At 50.2% G+C, this 21,972-nt stretch overlaps 10 protein-coding genes and 1 non-coding gene across 11 annotated transcripts; 7 read left to right on the forward strand and 4 right to left on the reverse strand.

Moving 5' to 3' along the window:
• Positions 1-312: 312 nt before the first annotated feature.
• VFPPC_04195 (DnaJ domain-containing protein) lies at positions 313-2,007 on the forward strand (the record flags this gene model as incomplete). Its single annotated transcript, XM_018283587.1, has 1 exon — positions 313-2,007. One exon carries the CDS (start codon positions 313-315, stop codon positions 2,005-2,007), a length of 1,695 nt encoding a protein of 564 aa, XP_018144713.1.
• A 1,832-nt stretch (positions 2,008-3,839) lies between these two features.
• On the reverse strand, positions 3,840-3,936 carry VFPPC_17271. The gene has a single exon. It is a non-coding gene; the product is annotated as a tRNA-Phe (tRNA).
• Positions 3,937-4,210: 274 nt separating this feature from the next.
• On the reverse strand, positions 4,211-5,870 carry VFPPC_04196 (allantoinase; the record flags this gene model as incomplete). The annotated part of the gene is made up of 2 exons (XM_018283588.1): positions 4,211-5,287; positions 5,355-5,870. 2 exons carry the CDS (start codon positions 5,868-5,870, stop codon positions 4,211-4,213), a joined length of 1,593 nt encoding a protein of 530 aa, XP_018144714.1.
• Positions 5,871-7,149: 1,279 nt separating this feature from the next.
• On the reverse strand, positions 7,150-8,570 carry VFPPC_04198 (decaprenyl-diphosphate synthase subunit 1; the record flags this gene model as incomplete). The annotated part of the gene is made up of 2 exons (XM_018283589.1): positions 7,150-7,311; positions 7,383-8,570. 2 exons carry the CDS (start codon positions 8,568-8,570, stop codon positions 7,150-7,152), a joined length of 1,350 nt encoding a protein of 449 aa, XP_018144715.1.
• Positions 8,571-9,272: 702 nt separating this feature from the next.
• On the forward strand, positions 9,273-10,169 carry VFPPC_04199 (ATPase, vacuolar ER assembly factor, Vma12; the record flags this gene model as incomplete). The annotated part of the gene is made up of 2 exons (XM_018283590.1): positions 9,273-9,563; positions 9,627-10,169. The coding sequence occupies 2 exons, from the start codon at positions 9,273-9,275 to the stop codon at positions 10,167-10,169; spliced, it is 834 nt and encodes a 277-aa protein (XP_018144716.1).
• A 478-nt stretch (positions 10,170-10,647) lies between these two features.
• VFPPC_04200 (zinc-finger of acetyl-transferase ESCO domain-containing protein) lies at positions 10,648-11,482 on the forward strand (the record flags this gene model as incomplete). The annotated part of the gene is made up of 2 exons (XM_018283591.2): positions 10,648-10,671; positions 10,739-11,482. The coding sequence occupies 2 exons, from the start codon at positions 10,648-10,650 to the stop codon at positions 11,480-11,482; spliced, it is 768 nt and encodes a 255-aa protein (XP_018144717.2).
• A 2,534-nt stretch (positions 11,483-14,016) lies between these two features.
• VFPPC_15746 (methylitaconate delta2-delta3-isomerase) lies at positions 14,017-14,889 on the forward strand (the record flags this gene model as incomplete). Its single annotated transcript, XM_018293499.2, has 1 exon — positions 14,017-14,889. One exon carries the CDS (start codon positions 14,017-14,019, stop codon positions 14,887-14,889), a length of 873 nt encoding a protein of 290 aa, XP_018144718.2.
• Positions 14,890-15,412: 523 nt separating this feature from the next.
• VFPPC_13586 (spherulin-1B precursor) lies at positions 15,413-16,294 on the forward strand (the record flags this gene model as incomplete). Its single annotated transcript, XM_018291361.1, has 2 exons — positions 15,413-15,525; positions 15,586-16,294. 2 exons carry the CDS (start codon positions 15,413-15,415, stop codon positions 16,292-16,294), a joined length of 822 nt encoding a protein of 273 aa, XP_018144719.1.
• Positions 16,295-17,697: 1,403 nt separating this feature from the next.
• On the forward strand, positions 17,698-18,453 carry VFPPC_04202 (hypothetical protein; the record flags this gene model as incomplete). Its single annotated transcript, XM_018283592.1, has 1 exon — positions 17,698-18,453. The coding sequence occupies one exon, from the start codon at positions 17,698-17,700 to the stop codon at positions 18,451-18,453; it is 756 nt and encodes a 251-aa protein (XP_018144720.1).
• Positions 18,454-19,440: 987 nt separating this feature from the next.
• On the reverse strand, positions 19,441-20,187 carry VFPPC_04203 (extracellular soluble lytic transglycosylase; the record flags this gene model as incomplete). The annotated part of the gene is made up of 1 exon (XM_022428390.1): positions 19,441-20,187. One exon carries the CDS (start codon positions 20,185-20,187, stop codon positions 19,441-19,443), a length of 747 nt encoding a protein of 248 aa, XP_022284456.1.
• A 651-nt stretch (positions 20,188-20,838) lies between these two features.
• Positions 20,839-21,643, forward strand: VFPPC_04204 (chitosanase; the record flags this gene model as incomplete). Its single annotated transcript, XM_018283594.1, has 3 exons — positions 20,839-20,934; positions 20,987-21,331; positions 21,383-21,643. The coding sequence occupies 3 exons, from the start codon at positions 20,839-20,841 to the stop codon at positions 21,641-21,643; spliced, it is 702 nt and encodes a 233-aa protein (XP_018144722.1).
• Positions 21,644-21,972: the final 329 nt, after the last annotated feature.

The following is a 21,972-nucleotide window of genomic DNA, read 5'->3' on the forward strand; positions in this document are numbered from 1 at the left end:
TCCAGGACAGCTGGCAGCTACTTTTCGGTATCATCTGTACTTCTATTGGGACTGTGAAGACCGCTGGCCTGTCTTAACTGCACAGTCGCTGGGGTTCGACAGTGAACTTGGCCGCTAGCTGAACAGAGAATTCACGCTCCTGTGAACTGTTCGCCACCGCAAACAGCCGAGGATATAAACACAGCTTGCTTCGGAGAACCTGCCGCCCTTTCGATGCTACAGAGTCTACTCTTCCACTAAATCCCGATTCTGGACGGTAACGGTCATCTTTGAGGATTCCTTCTCAAAGCTCACAACTCTTGCTACTTCACCATGAGTCCCCCACTACCACCTGACCCGTATAAGATTCTTGGGGTATCGAAAGATGCAAAAGCTCCAGAGATCCGATCTGCGCATCGCCGCCTCGTCTTACAATGTCATCCAGACAAGGTTCAAGACCCAACGCTCAAGGCCCAAAAGCAGGACGAGTTTCAGAAGGTGCAGCAGGCTTACGAGCTGCTCACTGATGAACATGAGCGGCAAAAATATGACGACAAGGTTAAACTAGAAGAACTGCGCAAGCAGTTCCAAGGCAAGGCCAACATCTCAAGTCCTCGAGCTGCGAGATATTCCACTCCAGACGAGGCCAGGGGCACGGAATCCCGGGCTTCACCCTTCAAGGCCAGTGTCAGCCCTTCAGGTGTAAAGTACACATACACCGGCCTCTCGGACGAAGATCTTGGTCGAGGGCCGCGCATCTTTGAGGCTGCTCCGAGATCATCCCGACGTGAAGCAAGCTACACAGAGAAGCCTTCAAAACGAGAATCGGAGAGAGAACGAGAACGAGAAAGAGAGCGTGACAAAGATCGAGACCGAGAGCGTCGACGACAGCAGGAGGACGCTATCAGGCGGGCGGAGAAGGACGCAAAAGAAGCCCGCCGGGCTGAGAAACGAGCACGAGAAAAGCAAATGGCCAAGGACATGAAACGACAGTCGGAGGAGAAGAAGCGACACGCGAAGCCTTACATCGAGCCGTTCGATGACGAACCCCCGATTGTCAGGTCTGACAAGAAGAAGTCTAGCAGCAGTAGCAGGAAGTACGATGAGAAGCGAGATCGCTCGTCTGGTAGGGAGGACATGCCTTCAGTTCCTCCTCCGAGACTTCAGCGGTCTTGGACTACCGACGTTGAATATGCCACATCGTATATCCAAGCTTCAAAGGCCAAAAACGCGCCAGGTCCGAAGCGGTCGGCGACCTACCATATTCGAACAGTCCAGCCGCCAGCTCCTACTCCTCCGCCCATCCCCGGCCAAACTGCGCCCTTCCCAGCTCCTGATGATGATGCTCGCCGGTCATCCGCTAGAGCACGCCGCGGCTCTGAAGATGGCCCAAGACTGTCCCGGGAACGATCTTATCGTGTGTCATCAAGGGACACACTGGACGATCCCCCCATTATCAGCGTGTCTCCCTCCACGCGACACGCCCCTCAATTTGCGTCGCCTAGCTCTCCCCCAAGGACCGATCTGCCCCGAACAAAGACGATGCCTCAGGAGCCAGTATCGTACTCCCGTACGCCGCCCGGCCTTTCAAGGTCTCAGACTTTTAATGTCTTCGAGTCCGCTGACCGCCCGCGTGGACGCGATCGTTCGCGTATGCAAGCTCAAGTCGAAGAGTCAGATTCTGAGGACTATGAGAGGCGCCGGGATAGGAAACATCGAAGCAGTAGGAGACACCACTCTCCAGAGCAAATGAGAACTGAAAATGTCTCTCGTTACCAAGTCGATGGAAGTCGCAGTAGACTTCACAGCTCGTATAGTCGTCGCATCGAACCCGAAGTGGTCGATTCATACAACTACTTTCACCCCCAAGAGGTCCGCCCTCCGATGCCAGGTCGTGAAACCAGTTACAGTACCTCGGCCGGCAGCAAGTTCCCCAAGATCAAGACGTCAAAAGCCTACGGCATCGAAGACGTTCAATACAGTTACTATGACAGGCCATCCCGCGAGGAGTATGTGGCATATGCATGAAACGGCGTTTGTTTACTTTCTAAGCTTGTCTTCTCTCTCGTCGACGAGAAAACTCAACAAACTTTTAACATACTTTCACATTTAATGTGGCTATCTGATTTCGGTCATGTGGATTACTGGTGCGGCTTTTGTGATTTATCTTTGGGTTCATATGCTGGTTGTTGTTTGAGCTGCCTTTTTTCTGGCTTTTCTGTTTCTTTCTTTTTCCTCATTTCATGAAATGAATTGTGTTTTTAACGACTTACATGAACCCACGGTTCATAACGTGTTACGAATGTCTTTTGAGGAAGGCGAGCTCATTATGCTTTTGCTGGTTTGGGATCATGGCACTAGGAGTTTGGGCTTTCCCACAGGTCAAGCAGGCGCAGTTTGTGGCATGGCACATGTCACTTCTCACCAACAGCTGACTGTGAGGTACAGCATGCGTTTCTCCATCGTTGTACATTTTGAGATAAGCAGGCGCGTGATGCTGCCTATGCGAGTGGTTGGCATTATACTGAAACAGATTCTAGTTCCCTTGCGGTAGTAGCCAGGGGCGTTGACAATGTTCGGATTTGCGTCGAGTTGACTTATCACACTCATTTGCTAGAGAATAGAAGATGGTCGAGCACTGACCGATTGAAATCTGCCTGATCTTCACGTGTGTGACAGTTACGCATTGTACGAGGGACGCCTTTGAAGTGATGTCTGGCCCGTGATCCTCTGCCATCCTATCGTCAATTCGTTATGACTGGATGTGCACACTCGCACAACATGAATGCATGGCGGCAACGCAGTTCTTGGCCAGTTCTTTGTTTCGAAGCCGTTTGCGGCCAAACAGATGCATTGTGCACAGAACAGAAGCAAACCACAGCCTATCGGGCGGCATGTGAGCTCTCGTCTCATGAATCTCGATTAAATGCCGCGGTCTTCCGTTTGAGTTCACATGCCAGGTTGTAGTGACGTCACTGACTTTAATGGTGGACTAGGATCATGGCTAGCGGACATGCATGGAACAACATCAGCGATCCTTGCTAGATGAATCTTGGGGTATGACGGGGTGTGTCTTGGGTGCTTGCGTGAATAAGTAGAGTCGAGTTCAGAGGAATGGTGCCTTGCGTGCTTTATCTGCGGGAGTGGTGTTTCAAGCTGAGAATTTTGGCGTTGTCTTATTGTATGGGCTGGCTGTTGGAGTTGGGTATAAATTTGGGGTTTGATCTTACTTATATTTAGTTTTTGTATAGAATAATGTCACTGTTGTCTTGTCTGATGGTTTGGATGCCCATTTCTATGTCGTCAATAGTTCACATCTGTTGTATAATCCTCCAAGCGGCATTCTGAGTAGCCTCACACTTGATCACGTCTCCTACTAGCGAGCTGTTCACACAACAAGTTCGACCTGCGCTGGCATATTCAACCAGCTGAACATATCTGGACACATGCTCACAAAAATCTCTGAACATTAAGCCTATTCAGTCAAGGGTTGAACTTTCGTTACTCTTCGCCCTTTTCTACCCAAGATATCTCAGAGACTCAATGCCCCCGGGTTCTCTTGTAGCGGCTACTAACATGAAACAGGAAAAAATACCAAGGTGAGGTTGTCAAAACTTATCTAGATAAATACCTCAGTTACATTTGAATATGATCAATTTAATAAATCGTCATGAGAAATGGTCAGTGCTGGTTGCCTGCTGCGATGATAGTTCCAATGGACGAAACACCATATTGCACGACCACCAGCAATTAAATGAGAGTGTCTTTCGCAGCAAAAAGAATGCAACAAAAAATTAGAAGAGACTTTACTTCCTCTCTCTATCCGCTGGTGGATAACTGCAAAAAAAGCAAAAAATAAATGCGGCCAGTGTGACTCGAACACACGACCTTCAGATAGGCATCCGTAGGATTGAAGTTAACTTCAGTCTGACGATCTCCCAGCTAATCTATGGCCGCAGATATTCCGATTGCTTTTATTTTGCATTATATACCTCCTCCTGTACCTAGACACGTAGCTTGCACTACACACAACAATTCACAATTCCTTCGACTGTTTGCCGCCATTAAAGAGTGTTTCTCAAATATCACAACAATGTGCAAATAGTGGCAGTGCACGTTAAGAAATCCGTGTTCCGTGAATTTATCTACTACATGTCTAGATTGTTTACATATCGTCTTGCGATTCTGAGACTTCACTTTCAGACAACTCATCTACCTTGACCCTCATCCATCATGCTGTCCTTTGCTCCGTAATGCTCTCGCCAACAGGTTTCATTCCAACAAACCCGCCATTCTGGGCATCCAATTCAAAAACTTTTCGGCCGCGCAACCAAGTCTCCTTCACTCTACCGGTGAATTCGTGGCCTTCCCACGGTGAACACCTGTTCTTCCACCGCATATCACCCTGTGAAAATGTCCACACTTCCGCATCGTCAAAGACACAAATATCTGCGTCCATGCCAACCTTGATGGACCCCTTACGATGTGAGAGACCTACCTGCTCAGCAGTGGCTTGGCAGCAAAGTCGAACGATGTCGGTGATTGTGGGAGTTTTGGATGTCTTGCTTCGCTGCTTGGCAGTTGAGTAGATGATGGGCAGGCCGAGGCCAACTGAAGAAATGCCGCCCCATGCGGCCATGAAATCTCCCGCAGCGGTATCCTTCTTCTGTGCTGGAGCCGACTCCGTAGCTGACCAGAGTTCCTTGGGAAGCAGTTTAAGTTCTGGCGTGCAAGGCGAATGGTCCGACACGACGGTTTTGATGCAAGAGTCCTCCGCCACTAGTTCTTCCCACAGGCCATCTCTGTTGCGGCCCTCTCGGATCGGCGGACAACACTTGTGCCTAGTATCGCCCTTTTCAATCTCTTCTGCTGAAAGCCCCAAGTAGTGGAAGCAAGTTTCTGCGGTGATTTTGACCCCATTTGCTCTGGCTGCTTTAAGGAGGGGAATGCACTGCGTAGCTGAGAGATGGACAATGTGCAAGTTCAAAGATGGTGCAATGTGCGCCGCTGACAGAATCTCTTGAACTGCAGTCGTCTCAAAAGTTGGTGGTCTAGAGTCGAGAAAAGTCTGGTAAGCCGTAACATCACTTGGTGTTACATGGCCGTTTGTTTGTCCATTAGTATGGCCATTGGTAAGCCCATTGCTCTCTCCATTAGTGTTGCCATTGGTATGCCCATTTGTGTGACCGTTTGTGTGGCCAGCACACGGTTCCATCTCAGCATGGAACATGAGAGTTGTGGCACTATCCTTGAGCGTCTCCATCGCCAAGGCCATGTCCTTGGGAGAAATAGCCGGAAACTCGTCCACCTAGTTCGACAACATTAGCACCGTGTTTCTTCCTAGAGCCTCAACTTGCCTGGCACCGCAAACTTACACCTGATTCAATCAAGAACCCCTTAAAACCTCTAACTCCCATCTCAACAAGTGGCTTCAGCTCATCAGCGTTTCCAGGAATCACTCCTCCATAAAAGCCCACATCCACCCACAACTGACCCTCGCTAGCCGCCAGCTTCTCTTTGAACCCAGCAACAGTAGTCGTAGGAGGGATAGCATTCAACGGCATATCAATCACCGTCGTCACGCCACCGCTAGCAGCGGCTCTGGTTCCCGTCCAAAATCCTTCCCATTCCGTACGACCAGGCTCATTGAGATGTACATGGGCGTCGACCAAGCCGGGAAGTAGCAACTTGGGCGAATGGTCCACATATGTCGTGTCCGCGGGGAAACTGCTCTGTGGAACAATCTCTGGTGTCACAGAGACAATCTTGCCCGTGACTGATGAAATGGAAATAGTCGCAGGTGAGACGGTCAGTGAGTTGTCGGGCTGGCTGATGACAGCTCGACTGGACACCAGGACGGTGAGGGGTCCATGAGAGTTGCTCGCCGTCATGGTGAAGTGTTGGCCAAAGCAGAAACTGGAGCTGTGGCTTTGGGCAGCAATGCGACGAATATGCAAGTGTAAAAAATTGAGAATCAAACAGTTCGATGAAGGAAAATGTATGGGGGGGTATAAATGAAAGAGAAAAGTTGGAGTGTGTTCTTATTGGGTCTGTCGGCTGAGATGGGCTTCAACGGCTAAGTATCGTTCATCGGCCGGCGCCGGTCACAGAGACATCGATGGCCACGCAGGATTGGTAGGGCAGGAGCAGGCGGCACATCGAAGATCTCGGCTAGGAAACAGCCCTGCATTAGTTCAACGTAAATTTATCTATCAAGGGCCACGAGTGCATATTATGGAATTGCATCTGCTTCCAACTTTGAAATTTGTCCGGAGGTGTTCCCGCATATTGGGACTGAACATGGTTGTTCGTTGCGTTTTGAAGCCATGAAGCAGGTCAACTGGTGCTCCTGCCATTCGCCGTCCAGTTCGGCGATTGATGGTGGGGCACGAGGACGGGCTGGACCAAGCGGGGCAGTTTCAAGCGGAAAGTGCTTGCAAGCACAACTCGGACTTGGCCGGCATTGAAGACTTCAGATATCGCTGGGACACTCTGTTTCCTCCAGGGTAGGATGGGTTGACACGTCGCAAATATTTATCTGCAACTTCATCCCGAGGCCAATTTAGGAAAAGCTTGTGAAAGTCAATTTGCAATGGCTGATATAGATTGAGACATTTTCTGCCATGAAAACAAACTCTCCTCCCTCAAGTATATCTTTACCTGTCGGGGTATTCCGTTTTGTGTCGTACCTGATGGTCTCAACCCGTCTTGGCTATAGCCTTTCCCCGTTCCTAACGCAACACACATGTCACATCAGCACAGTTTATACACTTATCAAATAGGGAAATATCCTGGATCGCCTATCGATTCTTTAGGCTTCAACAAAATTGGAGCGGATATGTCTATGAGAGCTCATGCCTGTTCGCCAATTCCCACCCAGCAACGTGTACAAGACTAAACAAAGTGAACAGTACCGCCTCTTACCTTGCCGTTCTATATGCATCCGGATCATAAACCTCATTGTTTAATTCCCTTCATCACCTTCCTTTACATTTTACCTTGCCACATTTTGCTTATTATCGTCAAAGCGGACGGCCTTCTTCCCCATTGAGTGAATATCCCCTAGTACAAACAAAGTACAAGTAATCCTACACAGCAAGGGAGACCGCTCGTCGAGTTTGTCCCTCTGCTTATCCCCCAGTCCAACACATTATAGTGCCACGGTTTATTTTACTTTTGTCGCTTAATCGTCTTCTGCGCCATCTCAATAAGCCCATCTTTGGCTTCACTCTCGGGGAAGTCCGCAATAGCTGCAATGGCCTTCTCCGAGTAGTCTTGTGCAAGCGCTCGGGTTTGCTCGATGCCGTTGCTCTTCAATACTAGGTCGCGCGCCTAAAACACAGAATCCATTAGTCAAGGCGAACTCAAGAAAGAATGACATGCAGTTGTCTCGTGGTATTTACCTTCTCCACGTCGCCCTCCCTCTCAAATTTGCGACCAACCAAAGCACCCAGTTCGGGGTTCTCCTTCCATGCGAAAAGTAGCGGTGCCGTTGCCAAGCCCAGTTCCAGATCTGCACCTGCAGGCTTGCCTAGATCCTTCCCACTTCGAGTATAGTCGAGCATATCATCGACGAGCTGGAACGCAAGGCCCAAGTTTCGACCGTATGAATAGGCGGCGTCGACAGTAGTGGCATCTGCGTTGCCAAGTAAGGCAGCTGCACGGCATGACTTGGAAATCAAGCTGGCTGTCTTGAGGTATGTCTTTTGCAGGTAGTAACTCAGAGTTTCCTCAGAGTACTTGGGACTTCGTTCGTCGCGTTCGGTATTCTTCAATTGCATAAACTCTCCCTCAACCAGATTGGCAATAACTGTAGCCAGCAGTTCCACCACTTCGACGTGCCTTAATCTCGCGAGGGCCACGGAAGCTCGTCCGAGAAGAAAGTCGCCAGCCAAGACGGCCATTTTATTGCCAAATTCCAAATTGGCAGATGGAGAGCCACGCCTTGAAACTGAATGGTCGATTACATCATCGTGAAGGAGAGATGCGGTATGGATCAGCTCTGTGATTTCAGCCAGCCGTCTTTGGCTCGGAAGAATGTCTAGAGTTCCATCCCTCATTTCGGGTTCGTTCGAAGTCAGCGGCATAGCTGATGGGTTTACGTCCGCAAGGATCTGAACAGGAGAAATCGAAGAATCAATGGCTCGTGCGCTGTGTACCGTTTCAGGTTGGGGGTTCTTGGGACAAAGATGCGTAGCCCGACTCATGAGTAGAACGATGAGCGGACGAACATGTTTGCCCTCTGCTTGAGTGTAGTATTTGGCCACTCGATCGAGCGACGGATGACCTGACCCTAGTAGCTTGCGAATGTTTCCTGTAAGAAATTGCATCTCTTTGGCGACGGTTCGCAAAGGGTCAATGGTCATGCCGTCTTTGGCCGCCTTCTTGACCACATTCCCAACAACGTTGGATGCCACCTGGACGGCCGCGGCCCAGGCGGAATCGCGCCTATGACTTGTGTGTATGCTCGTTCTGTGTATTCTCGAGTTATCGAGACTGACTGCGGGATATCGACTCAGCGTACAGCTCGGCGCTGTGATCCTTCGAACCACGGCATCGCGAAAGACCGTGGCTCCCGGCCGGAGCTGCATCATAGATATGCGGTAGCGCTGTGATCAGGATTAGGTAGGATGATCGTATGCCTCCAATGGAATTGATATGGTACCTAGTCGATTCAGGGTCTGATAGAGGACGATGGGGATATCAATTGAGTTGAGGGGGCTGGACGTTATGTCTTGAGGCGAAACTCTCTGTGACCTTTGTGACAGAGCCGAAACTTTTGCTCGTTCCAGACCAGACGCTTCCCAGTCTTGCTGTCCAGAAACGGCTCTGACGGGTCAGTCCGGAACCTACCCGACTGCACGGAAGAGCCTCGGGGGTCTTCACTGGCTGCGTTCGACGCTGTCATTGGCCAATCTGCCCCACAATATCCCTCCACAGCACAGATCCAGCAAATGACGCCGCTTGTCATTCGCTGGACATTGACAAACGTGCATTGCTGACAGGGCCTGAGGGCTGTGGCCATGCGCCTGAAGCAGCATGTGGTAGCCTGGAGTCGACATGACCAGCTGAGACCAGACAATCAAGGTGGATGAGGCAGGCAGCTACCAATATCTGGAGCTTCAACATGCGTCATGCCACCTCCATCCAACCCTCGAGGAATAACGAAGCTGGCGCGCCCTCCTACGCTTCACAAGAGGTTTATCTTTTATTACGAAGCATAGCAAATACCATCCCTATCTGAAGCTAGATGGTATTCTTGCCAAGCTGCTGCGAGGATGGTGCTCCTTACGATGACCGCCTCCATCGTGGACGGCTTGACGAAGCTTAACGAGCTTGACAATCTCGTGGAGGGTAGCGATGCCCAGCAAGATACGGCGGACGATCAGACTCTCGACCAGCAACAGAGCCTAGATGCCGGGCCATCGCTTGCCGAGCCTTCAGTTGGCAAACCCATCTCGCACGGCCAGATTGTTGACATCTGGAAGAAGCTTCGAGCCTCAAAAGAGACTAGCTACACCTTGGAAGTGCTGCTGCGTGGCTCGCAAGTTTACATCCCACCACCTCCGCCAAAACCAGAACCAGTTGGTCTCTCCACGCGAGCACATACGAAACTTTTCAGTTGCTAACACATCATACTCCAATAGACGGAAGAATACAAAGCTCTAATGGCCCGATTACGGCACGAAGAAGCGCAGCGAGCCTACGAACGCATGGTGAACCCACCTCCGAAAATCGAAACTTTCAGCGACCGCTTCCCTACATCCGCACAAGCTTTTTCGCAAGTGAATCGACCGATTCATGCATCGGACCTGGGTGACGATGATGTCACGTTGAATGACGTCCATCGGCAGGTCATGCTTATTATCAACTTCCTCGTCAGCATCCTGGGCGTTGCTGGCACGCTGTGGGTAATATCACGGTGGTGGAGCTTGCCAGCAAGGATATTCCTCACAATGGGGGGAAGCATAGTCGTTGCTGTTGCTGAGGTTGCTGTCTACTCGGGTTACATGTGGCGGATGGATAAGGCGAAGCAAAAACAGAAGACTGCTAAGGAAGTTAAGCAGGTTGTTAATACGTGGGTGGTTGGTCAAGATGAGAAGGATAATGATGATGATGCAGTGTTATTACGACGGAAGGAGGATGTGGATGGATCGGTTCGGAAGAGGATAACGAAGCTAGCAAGTTGAATATGACACGAATTGATGGATATGTCTCCAGTGGTCCTTGTTAGGCTATTGTTTTGACGGTAACTCTTTACACTCCGGCCTTGCTAGGCAGTCGGGCATTTCACGGCAAGAAGCAAAAATTCGACAACGATACGTCTGGCTTGTTTGGCATTCATGCAATGCGAGTATCTGGTTGCGTGCTTCAAATGCCTGCATGTGATGTCGCGTAAAGTGGTTCTGCGTCGCCATCACGTCGCGCGTCGCGTCTCCGAAAGTTGGCGTGGGGCCATTCAACCATCCATTCACGTCCACATTCACGATCTAACATAACCCAACTGCACTCTAGGACATAATTTTAAAGATATTTTTGAAATCCTTCCGAAGAAACTCGCCATAAATTGGTAAACGAAATTTCAACAATTGCTCCCTGCATGGTTCTACGGTCGTGCTCCCCGTCGACTCTACCAGCCCAGTCCCGTTCCTTGACGTCGGCACAATGATGATCAATTCTTCACCAGAATATGCTATGTATGTAATTCCCTTCCTTTGCGGGGAGTAAACTTGAGACGCTTATTCTTGGTAGAACAAAGCCGGGGATGTCGCAATACTTGTCGAGGAAGCGCGAAAAGCCGCTCCGCACGTACGGGAGGAAGTCAACATCTACGCCAGAACCACGCGGCGAACCACCGTCCAAGAGAGCGCGATTAGAACCAGATACACAACTAGAAATAAAAAAGAGCATTTCAACAGAGTCAACTCAATTACCGAAGGAAGAGGAGTCAAACTTGGACAAAGACACACAACCGCGGCCCAGCACAGAAGCTGCCTCGCGATCGTCCATTTTACAATACTTTAAGCCTTTAACCACGGACACAAAGCCACAGCTACAGAAGGAAGATGAGCAAAGTAATGAAAAACCAATTATTTCACAAACGGTGCGAACGCGACGGAAACCACGACTGCTACGAATCCGAGCAACCTCCTTACCGTCAGACGAGTCCGAGGACGCGGTGAGTCTCTCTGGCAGAGACGAAACCGACAGCAATGCCTCATCGCCGGACAGGAAGAGGAAGACGCTACATGACGGAGGGGACAACTTACTGAATCAGGGGCGGAGGGAAAGTGCGTCGTCGGATGCGAAGCCTAATGTTAGGACGAGGTCGAGGCGGTCGCCGGCGGTGCAGACGACGCTGAATATTTCGTCGAAGGCGGCGTTTGCGGAGTGTAAAGTGTGTGATACGGTTTGGAATCCGTTGTATCCCGATGATGTGAAGTATCATGAGAAGAGGCATAAGAGTGTGGTTAGGAAAGCGAGGAGGGTGGATGATTTGTGAAATGATACCCAGTATACGCTGATAGATATAATAGACAGTGAAGATCTGTTATTTTTGGTTGAGCGTCGTGTGTGTTGTTGTTTGAGTTGGTGACGCCGGTTGGAGAGGGTTGAATTATGGGCGAGAGACAAGACAGCTGAATGGAAGGCGATTTTGACGGCCAGTTCAAGGCTGGGATTTATTGTCTATGGAAGTTGGAAGATGATTTTGCTCTTTTCACTGATTGGTTTGGTGCTACAACTTGTCAACTCTTGTGTGGGGGTGTCTTGTATGACAGATGGGTGCAGTTTCTATAAATGCATGGTGAGGACTTGCCAAGGCACGCCGTTCATTCTTCTTCGGAAAATACTGCATATGATCATAGCAATATTTTCTACTCTCGCCAAAGGTTGGGGATCCCGCCATGCGCTCCTCCAACGCTGATGTGACGGAAAAGGAGGCGATAGCACAAAGGGCAAACCGAAATAAGAACCTTCGCAGAGCTGTAACAGGTGCGGTAGACAAATCGGTGAAGGAAATGTCCGCTTGGCTGAGGCAAAAGAGACGCGGACCTGCTCTTGTGGGCAGAAGGTTAAACTCGGTGCTAGTCGCAACCCAATCAGTACGTCACAGACCCTTTTTTCCTACAATACCACTTGCTTCGAGTTTGAGGAGAATAAGTACTAGTTAGTCTAAAAGTGTCCTTGAAAAGCTGGATTCTGCTGCATCTGTGGAGCCTTATGGAAAACCTGCGTCTGTCCTAGACGTCGTGGATCGGATTCCGACCCAGCCGTAGTTGGGCTTCTGAACGGAGGGGGGCGATAATGCTAATTCAGGAGGTAGAAAGCCGCAGCGTCTCAATCAAGAAGACGGCACTCAGCAAATAGACCGTCAAGAGAGCACCATACAGAGTGAGCGGTCTGGATGGTCATCATGCGTGAGAGGTGCCACGAAGTATTGAAATCTTTTGTCTATGTTTAAGTGCGAAGTAGCGCCTGGAACGGCCCAGCGTGCCAACCCTGCCTTCGATTGAGCCACGATACGGGCGTATGGCCTAATACGAGTTGTGCATGCGGTACCCATGGGAAGAAGGTTGATATCCCCAATACGGTGGTACTTGACGGAATGGCTGGACTGGTCACCCGCGTTTACGAAGTACATAATTCTAATCGACAGCTTGAAACGGACTATCAGTGTACATCGGAGGGATCACCAGGTGTTGAATTATTTTTCTATAGAAAATAACAGTTTGATACCCAGTCTACGGCTCTATCTTACCAAGTTACAATGCCTGGGGATGCAGCTGTCGCATGATACTTTGCAAATTGGATTCTGCGCCGTCACTCTCAGGCTCCATTGTAGCCGCTGCATCCGTTGATTCCAAAGCAAAAATTTGACAACGGCCCACAGCTCACTTATAATTCTGCAAAATAGTTATATCAACCAGGACCAGCCATGTCGTTGGATGTGCTTTGCAATATCACAGCTGCTTATTGATGGTGTTCCCAAAATAGCTGGGCCCATTAATTAGTTCAAAGTTGGTTTAGCTTCTGAAGAGCCAAGTGGCTGCGAGCTAGTCCTAATCAAGCGTTTCTCTTAATTGCCTATCTATTCAAGATCCACCAACGGCATTCATTGTTTCCGTTCTATTTTCTCTTGGGAGTTGAGGCTGTGCTGCCTTGCCAGCGAACCTTGCATCTGGGCAACATCTCTCGAGATGCGCCCGATCGCACGCTATTCCCGTGCCGCGCATTGAAACATTGGGAAACGTGGAAATGAGGAAGCTTGCCCGATCATGTGGCTGGCTGCCATGTGCAGCGCATCTGACTTGGTGGTGAACAGGTGAACGCCATCCACTGACTCGGTCAGCTCGGGCGACTGGCCGGATCAACTTGACGAGGAACTTCATCTTGCAATTTCTTTCAGCTGACTCAGAGGTCAAATCTTGACCTTGAAACTCATAGCTATTAGCAGATGAGTATCACCGAATTCGTGCCAGCTAGGGAAGTTAAAGAAGCTACCAAAATCTCACTCGAGGTTCAGTCAGCAGTCTACTCTCTAGACGCGGACAACTCTGCAGAACCTTATGGAAAAGTATAACCTCGGCAATATCCCGATAGCGCATGACCAAGCGACCTATAGTAATTTCTGTGCCCGGCGATCCGGGACATGGACCGGGCAACAAAGACATTTTCCCCAAGAGCGCGGCTATTCATCTTGCTGGGTCTCAGCCATCCCGGTTTTAGACGCGGTGAGACTGAGCCCCAGCTGTCAGCAAGCCACCCCGGCTAATAAACAAATGTAACCAATGGGAGCTGCACCGATATTTTGCAGGGCTGAATTACTGCTTTCTCGGGAAGGGGGCTTGGCAGGTGCTCCCATGTGTTTGTTGTTGGTTGTGGGGAATGAACTAGATGCTGTGCTGCGGATGATGCCCATTCCGGATGAATTGACTATATTGAATCGATGAAGTAGTAGAACTGTGTAAGTCTGTGGAATCATTTTGAGAAGGAATCAAGATATAAGGATGCAGCTGTTCCCATGAATCTAGAGAAATGAAAACAGACTCAGCAGTACAAACACCATCTTCTCACCACTACAACACATACAACCCAACTCTTCTCTCTCACTTACACTTCTCAAAAATGCATCTGTCTACGATCTCCTCTCTCTTGCTCTTGGCCGGCGCCACTGCCGCCGCTCCCTCCAGGCGAGACACCAAGCCTGACGCCGACCTCCCTCCCGTCGTCAAGGTCAACACTCGCGCTGACAACGTCGACCTCATCGCCAAGCTCATGACTGCCCCAACACAAGCCGACCGCATCAAGCTTCTCAACCAGCCTGGCGACTTCGTATTCGACTTCAACCCCAACAGCACCGTAGCTGGCTCCGAGTCCAAAGGCAAAGGCGGCGTTTCCGTCGCCGCCACATCCAAGACCTTCCCTGCCCTCGTTGGCAACGGCGCCTCCATGACAGTCGGTTTCCTCGGCCCCTGTGGCATGAACACTCCCCATGTTCACAACCGTGCCACAGAGCTCAACTTCGTCGCCGAGGGCCGCCTCGTCACCAACTTTGTTGAAGAGAATGGCGCTGCGCCCGTCGCCAACACATTGTCAAAGTTCCAGATGGCTGTGTTCCCTCAGGGCGCCATCCACATCGAGTTCAACCCCGACTGCACGGATACCGTGTTTGTTGCTGGCTTCAACAATGCCGATCCTGGCGTTCAGACTATTGCCCAGAGCTTCTTCAACCTGCGGCCTGATATTGTCAGCGCTACGCTCGGCGGCGTGCAGTCTTTGAATGGTGCTGATATCGAGAGCTTCCGGCCCATGATTCCTGCGAATATTGCCCTGGGCATTGATTCGTGTTTGAAGAAGTGTGGTATTAAGCGCAATGCTAAGCGTGATATTAATGAGCTTTTTGCATAAATGCATGAATAGAGTGGAGGAGTCAAGTACTTGCATTAGAGTGGCGTTGAGTTTGGCTGGGTGAGAGGTGTCAATGGATTTTTTTCTTCTTTTTGCCGACTTTGGCGTTTTAGAATTGCATAGAGGGCGTCTTTCTTGGGATACATGGTAGATTCACCGATACCTTGGATAGATTCGATTAATTTTATCAACTTTTATAACATGTTTCGAACCTCTTCAGATTTGTGATGACGTTGTGGAGCTGACGCGGTAACAGGGGGCAGGCATCCGGATTCCGAACTGTAGCTCTCCATGTTGCTTGAGTTGTGCATTGTCGAGAGCACCTCAACTTTGCGATTCAAATATAAAGACGATTCAAATACGTATGAAGATTGACCAAATCTGGTTGTTTGTCGTCCTGATAGACAAATGACGAAATGTTTCAATCTGCCACCTTGGTCTGAAACAGGGGTCTAGTCTGGTCCAGTCCTTGCATGTGTAGACGCGGGGGGAAGGAGCTTTGGAGCTCCGCCACTCCACGTGCATGTCACAGGCTACTGCTCAGCTTGCAGCTGTCATCAACATCTTGTCAACACTTCGGCCGTATTTTCCTCAAATTGTGCAGCTCGTTTCACGTCATGAGACACCATCCACCATGTGAGTGCCAACCTGGTGGTAGTTACCAACGCAGCAACTAATCTCTCCTTTGTATTTCAGGATCGACCCGGCCATTCGTCTGAGACGCGCTATTCATATCGGTGACAACCTCTTAGCCAAACGAATCCTCGACTCCCATCCGACCCTTCTTCACAATCCCGATTCATCATTGCCCGGACTATCCAATTCAAACCTACACCTAGCCGCATCCCTCGGCCACCAGGAAATATGCGAGATTCTCCTGAAAGCCGGCCATGAAGACCCCTGTCCTGCCCTCAACGAGAATCACCAGACGGCTTTGATGCTGGCGTCATCTGCCGGGCACTCCGAAGTTGTACATTTACTCTGCGAATACGATAGAAGCTGCATTCTACGACGAGATATTAGGGGCCGTGATGCCATCATGGAAGCCAGCATGGGCGGCCACGACACCGCTCTTCAGATCCTCTTGACATACGTGCCCGGCGGCCCACGTGAGGCCGTTCAGAGGGCCGATTTAGAAGGCAATACGGCATTGCACTTTGCCAGCAGCAATGGGAATTTGTTGGGGCTACGTACATTACTTGCGGCTGGCGCCGATGTAGAACGGCGGAACATTTGGAACTGGACTCCTGCTGCTTACAGCGCCACTGTTCAGGCTGAGGTGTATCTCAAGGGCCTGGTGACGGAGGTGGAGAGACGACAGCAGCTGAAAAAGGAGATTGAAGCCACCAAGAACAGAAAAGTTGGCACGGTACGAGTGGTTGCTGCAGACAGCGACGATGAATGATGGAAGACTTTGTCCTCCGTCGCAGAAAGATGCATTCTGCTGGCGTTTGTGGGCGATGCAAAATATAATGGCAAGCTTGGCGAGGTGCAAGCTCCCCAAATCAGCCTTGCATACAGGGGACATATCCACTGCTTTTGATGACGCATTTGGCATGGGCGTTACCCGGCTGAATTTATATGGCTGAGTCAAATTTGCCTCGCAATCACTCTACAGCCATGAGATATGATGACACGATGCCACGACGGTAATACGGCAACTTTAGCTGGCAATTCTGACCTCTTGCTTTAAGTAGCCTCATAGTTTCTTGCAATGGAACTTATGGATCCATGTGTTGGCCACACGGCGTACAGAGCTATTGTTGGCAGGAATGCCGTTGGACGAGCCGTCTGATCTATTCCGACCAAAGGGTCTCATGATTGATCACTCATTCTTATTTTGTGAAATGCACTTGCATCACTGATTCACGTCTTGCACGACATGATTGTCATACATGAGCTCTGGGCCAACTGTCAGCATCCCGCCTTCATCCGACTATAGTAACTGTTGATCAGACTGTCGACATTGTTGGTATATTAAATTGATAGAGTGGTCCGGATGCACGACCTGGACTTTTGTCCCTTTTTCAACCCTTCCGAGTTCCTTTCAGCTGTGAAAACCGTCTTACCTCGGACATGCAACTTGCTTTGGAGTACAACTATTTAAACCCCAATGTCTGCTTCTCCTCACGTCCAATACAGCACCGTTGATGTGGAAGAAGACTTCTTGCCACCGCCTGCAGTCAAACTCATTGTCACGCAATATCTGGCCACCTGCGACGATAGCTCGACTTGCGGGTTGATCATTGTTGGTGCATTTTATGATCGCCAAGACCGACCACTCTGGAGCACGGAGATACTGATCAGCCATATTGAAGACGATTCGGGGTCAGATAGTGGTGACTCAACCAGTGACTCTGATACAAACTCTTGTCACGAAACTGAAGAAGGCGAATCAGACACTTGTGAGTAGCACCGAGATACTAACGCGATGGGACGTTTGCTGCCTTGGCTTGATTACGATCTTGCGTTACCAGCTGCCCATTCTTTGATATCGGAGTTTGCTAATCATATATAGTCACCATCCCCTTGGAAGACCCAACTCTGCATTTTGAACCATCATCCCATCACGAAGAGTATTCTCATCCCTTCCCTGTCCCAGTGCTGACAACACCGAATATATCGTATATTCATCCACCCGTTTGGAATCCCGTTGTGCAAGGTCCAGTCCCTGGACACTGGCAAGCAAGCTTCGACGTTGGTTCAGGCCGTTGGGTTCACACCTGGCAGCCTCTTTTCTGATTACCTCAATACCTCGTTTTATCCTTGCTTCTCTTCAAAGCCACGTCTCGCAAGAAAGTTTACGAAATGTCTAGCGGTTGGAACCCGATTACCGGCCGTGACCCAAGCGGAGGCCGTCCAGCTCATGCTCCTTACGGAGCCCCTATTCCGAGCCAAGGCCAGCCCTACATCTTTCACTCTGGCGGGCCGGGATACAATTTTGGTACAGTGCCTCACTACAACACCTGGGGAGGATTTTCTTACACCATGAACCCATTAGCAAACCCGGGAGTGTACCCTGTTGGCTATTCGCCTGCGCCTTCAGCTGGAGCTACAGGTGGCTACTACACTCAGCAGACGTTTTCGTACCAACCCAACGGAACGGGCAACATCCTCCCACGCCAGCCGCAGCCTTGGCCTGCGATCGACCCTACGATGCCGGCGGCCCAAATGACTAACTCTACAGGAGGCGTGGGTTGCGAGCCCGGTTACAACCTGTTCTTTTCCGCCGAGCACACGAAGGCTCACGTTTTTCGGTCGAACACGCCCCCTTGGCAGTTGCCCGCAACTGCCCAACTTCCCTTCAAAGCCGTCCATATTCCCTGCAATACTACCCTCGAGGAGCTGCTCAAAGGGTTTGGATGTACGAACCCAGTTCCGAAGAAAAACAAGGTGTTTGAGATTCAGAGCGCCGGAGGAGGGAAATGGTACAAGGGCTTGGAAGTGAATGGTGGCAACAAGGATCTTATCAAGAAGACGATCAAGGATATTGGCTGGGACGCGACGAGAACTGGAAATCCGCGTGAAAAGCCAGTCGTGTGTTTGTGGTTTTGCAAGGATTAAGGTGTTTTTGCCAGCTGATGCTGATGGTTTGTTGGGCGCACTTGGTTTGCTTGGTAGTGGATATATTTTAGTGGGATGAAGGCATAGGGGGGATACGACTGACGACATCTTCTTTTGCGGCGGCATGGTGTGCAAGGCTATTACGGTTGAAATTTTTAGTTTGGGGCGAGGGTAGTAACAGGGAAATTGGCTGGACTGTTGATGTGTTGATGGGGATATGAGTCTTTTGCGGACCTTTCGAATAGTCTCACTCAGTAGCAATTGTGATTTAAATTGGCATGACTTTGAGTTTGAAAGCATGATTGGTGATGATGACCTGAACGATCAACAACGAGTTGACAAACCTATGAATGACTTGGTGTCACACACTTGGACAAAAGTCGATTTCAGAGCCCAGCGTCTTCAAAATTAAGTGTGACTTGGATTATTCACACCAGTCCATTTGCTGCTAGACCGCCAAAATAGCCGAACGCGAAGGCATTTAGACTTGCAACGAGTTGTGTCGATCGCAGGTGCTATTCTGCCTAAACTCGTGGTTGTTCGCTCGCTGCAACGTTTTGGTGCAACAATCCATTTGCCATCATCTCCGGTTTGTTTAAGACGGTGTGTATAAGAGTGATAGCCATTCGAATAAGTTGGAAATGAGATACTTGCTGGCTTCGGGAACTTTCTACGGTTCTCTTCTGCCTTTGAATTCCCGACTTGACAAGCCTTGCTAATCAACCTGGACTTGTGGGTGTAACTATTTAGCTACTCAGACAACAAGCTGAGGTTGTAATTATCACCGGCATAGTAGACACTTTGCCGGAGTGTTGGCTATAATGGTGCTGTTATAGTTTATCATGCAATGTTGAGAGCTCGGTAAGCTTCCGAGCATCAAGATACGCCACAATGTTTCTATAAACCAATTCACATTGCAACTATCCAAGACTTGTATGAACAGGCTAAACTGCATCACAAGTTATCCTATCCACCCATCATACACAACTAGCAAATATTGCCATTGTTACAATTCTGCTGACAGTTGTACGCCCCATCCAAACCCCTATCCTTCCCATACATATCATACCCCTGAAACCACCCATTCAGCGTCTCATGTAAATAATTCAAGTTCTGCGGCACCCCATGATCCTTACCCTCCTGCGAGCACGGATAACCCTCCGTCAGCCCTTTCCCGCCATTAAGTCCCGTGCCATCACCCGCCGTGAACCACCCGTTATACGAGCCCAGCGCATGAACCGCATTCCCCTGCGACGAATCCAGCGCCGCGCGCAAGACGTGCGCGCCACAGTCGACGTTATCCTGAATAGGGTACTGGCAGCTATTCTTGCCGTTTTGGCAGTTCCCAGGGTCGCACTGCATGAGGCCGGGCGTCGGACCGCCCTCGTCGGCGTTGCAAGATGATTCCTGCATGGCGATGAAGGCCAGGATCGCGGGGTCGATGTTGTACTTTTGGCCGGCGCTCTTGAAGTACTGGTCGTACTTTTGGCAGGGTTTCCCGACGCCGTTGTAGTAGTCTGAGAGGGAGATGTGCGCCAGCTTGTTGATGTCTAGGAAGGGGGGCTCCCAGCCGTTCCCCTTGACGCCCGTGTTGAGCCATTCCTCTGAGCCGTTGGGACCGCAGGCGTTGGAGCCGCCGGTCGTAGGTTCACATGCGCCTTGGGCGTCGGGGTTTGTTGCCGCGCTGGCTAGGTTGGCGAGGAGGATGGCCTTGCTGGTGTTTGAGAGATGCATTGTGAAGATGAGATGTGGATCGAAACGAAACTCGTTGAAACGCGAAACTCGTCCATTTTAAATAGTATTTTCTTTTCTAAACTACCTAGTTTCTAAGCAACGTGAGAAATCGACGCTTGAATAATGTATCCTTCTTGAGTTACTCGTGTCTTTGAGTTGCGGTTCACCAAACATGATAGGAGGACTTAAGTTGGTCCGGCACATTGCCGATCACCAGCTCCCAAACAGGGACTCAGATCGACAGGGCCGACCACAATGCGACCCTCTGACAGAGGCTACGGAGGACGAATTTGTCCTAATTGGGCAACTGGCCTGGTTTGTGGACTAGCCAGAGTTTGGGGGTTCGGCCCGTCTGGTATTCAGGACGGGGGCGAAGAGCTTTACGGATCTCTTCTCCACCGTTGAGACACGCTTTCCGGGGATGGGGGCTCCATTCCTGCAACTTTGTTCTTGATCCTTGGTATTTTATGCTTGATGATGGATGGGGTAGGATTTGCGGTGATGGCGCCGGTGTTTGCCGGTGTTTGTTTCAGAGTGAAGAGAAGATGGGATACATATATAAGATATCTCAAGTTTATCAAGTTGGCAAAACAAATCGAGGAGATAAAAGTAGAGTAGAAACACAGTTTAACCGCAACTCTAATTCCCACAATGCTCTTTACAGTTTCCACCGTCGCCGCCCTCAGCGCCTTGGCATCCGCGTACGATCTCCCCGATAATCTGCGATCAATCTACGATGCTCACAAGGTTCGTCTTTTCCCACGTACTAAAGTCACCATTTCATGCTAATTCCGTGTAGAATGGTGACTGCAACTCCGCACTATCCGGCGCCATGAACACCGGCGCCGTCTACTGCGGCGACATCCCCAACGCCATCTTCCTCAAGGGCAGCAACGAATACGACAACATGGACATCGACTGCGACGGCGCCAACAACTCCGCCGGCGACTGTGCCAACGACCCCAGCGGCCAGGGCCAGACCTCCTTTGTCGATACCGTTTCGCAGTACGGAATCCAGGACCTGGATGCGAATATCCATCCGTACGTGGTGTTCGGCAACGAGGGCGGCTCCCCGTCGTTTAACCCCCAGGACCATGGGCTGCAGCCGCTGAGTGTCATGGCCGTAGTCTGCAATAACCAGGTGGTGTGTGCTTCCATGACGCGTGAAGAGTAAAAACTAAGCTGACGGACGTAGTTCTACGGCATTTGGGGTGACACTAATGGCGGAACTTCCACGGGTGAGGCGTCCATTTCGCTGGCGAAGCTGTGCTTTCCGAATGATGGGCTCAATGGGGATAAGGGCCACGGGGAGAAGGATGTTTTGTATATCGGGTTTCCGGGGGATGAGGCGGCTACGGGGAAGGATGGCGCGAATTGGACGGCGGGGAGTACGCAGGAGTTTGAGGACAGTATTAAGGCTTTGGGGGATAAGCTTGTTGCTGGATTGCCTGCGTAGGGGTTGAATTTGTATAAGATTGGGTGTATTTCTGACTAGTATATGATCTATTTAAGTGTATTTACTTCTGAGCGTCTCGGTCATAAGCAGTGTTAATGTAGATTAAGATTGACACAACTGCAATATATCCATACAGAGCCTATTCTACTTCTTGGCAGGTAACGTTTCAGGATTCAAATATTCAACAACTCGGCAGCACCGAGTCCAAGGACACGAACAGCTGCAACCACAAGCCCTTCCACGGCAGCATATCTTTCGACATGCTCATCCCATCCATGTCAAGCTTACCCACCATGTTAAAGCCCGTAAAAGCGACTCTCCGCGACAAC

This window comes from Pochonia chlamydosporia, chromosome 3 (genome assembly GCF_001653235.2).
Source record: "Pochonia chlamydosporia 170 chromosome 3, whole genome shotgun sequence".
In the NCBI taxonomy this organism is placed as follows: Eukaryota; Fungi; Ascomycota; class Sordariomycetes; order Hypocreales; family Clavicipitaceae; genus Pochonia; species Pochonia chlamydosporia.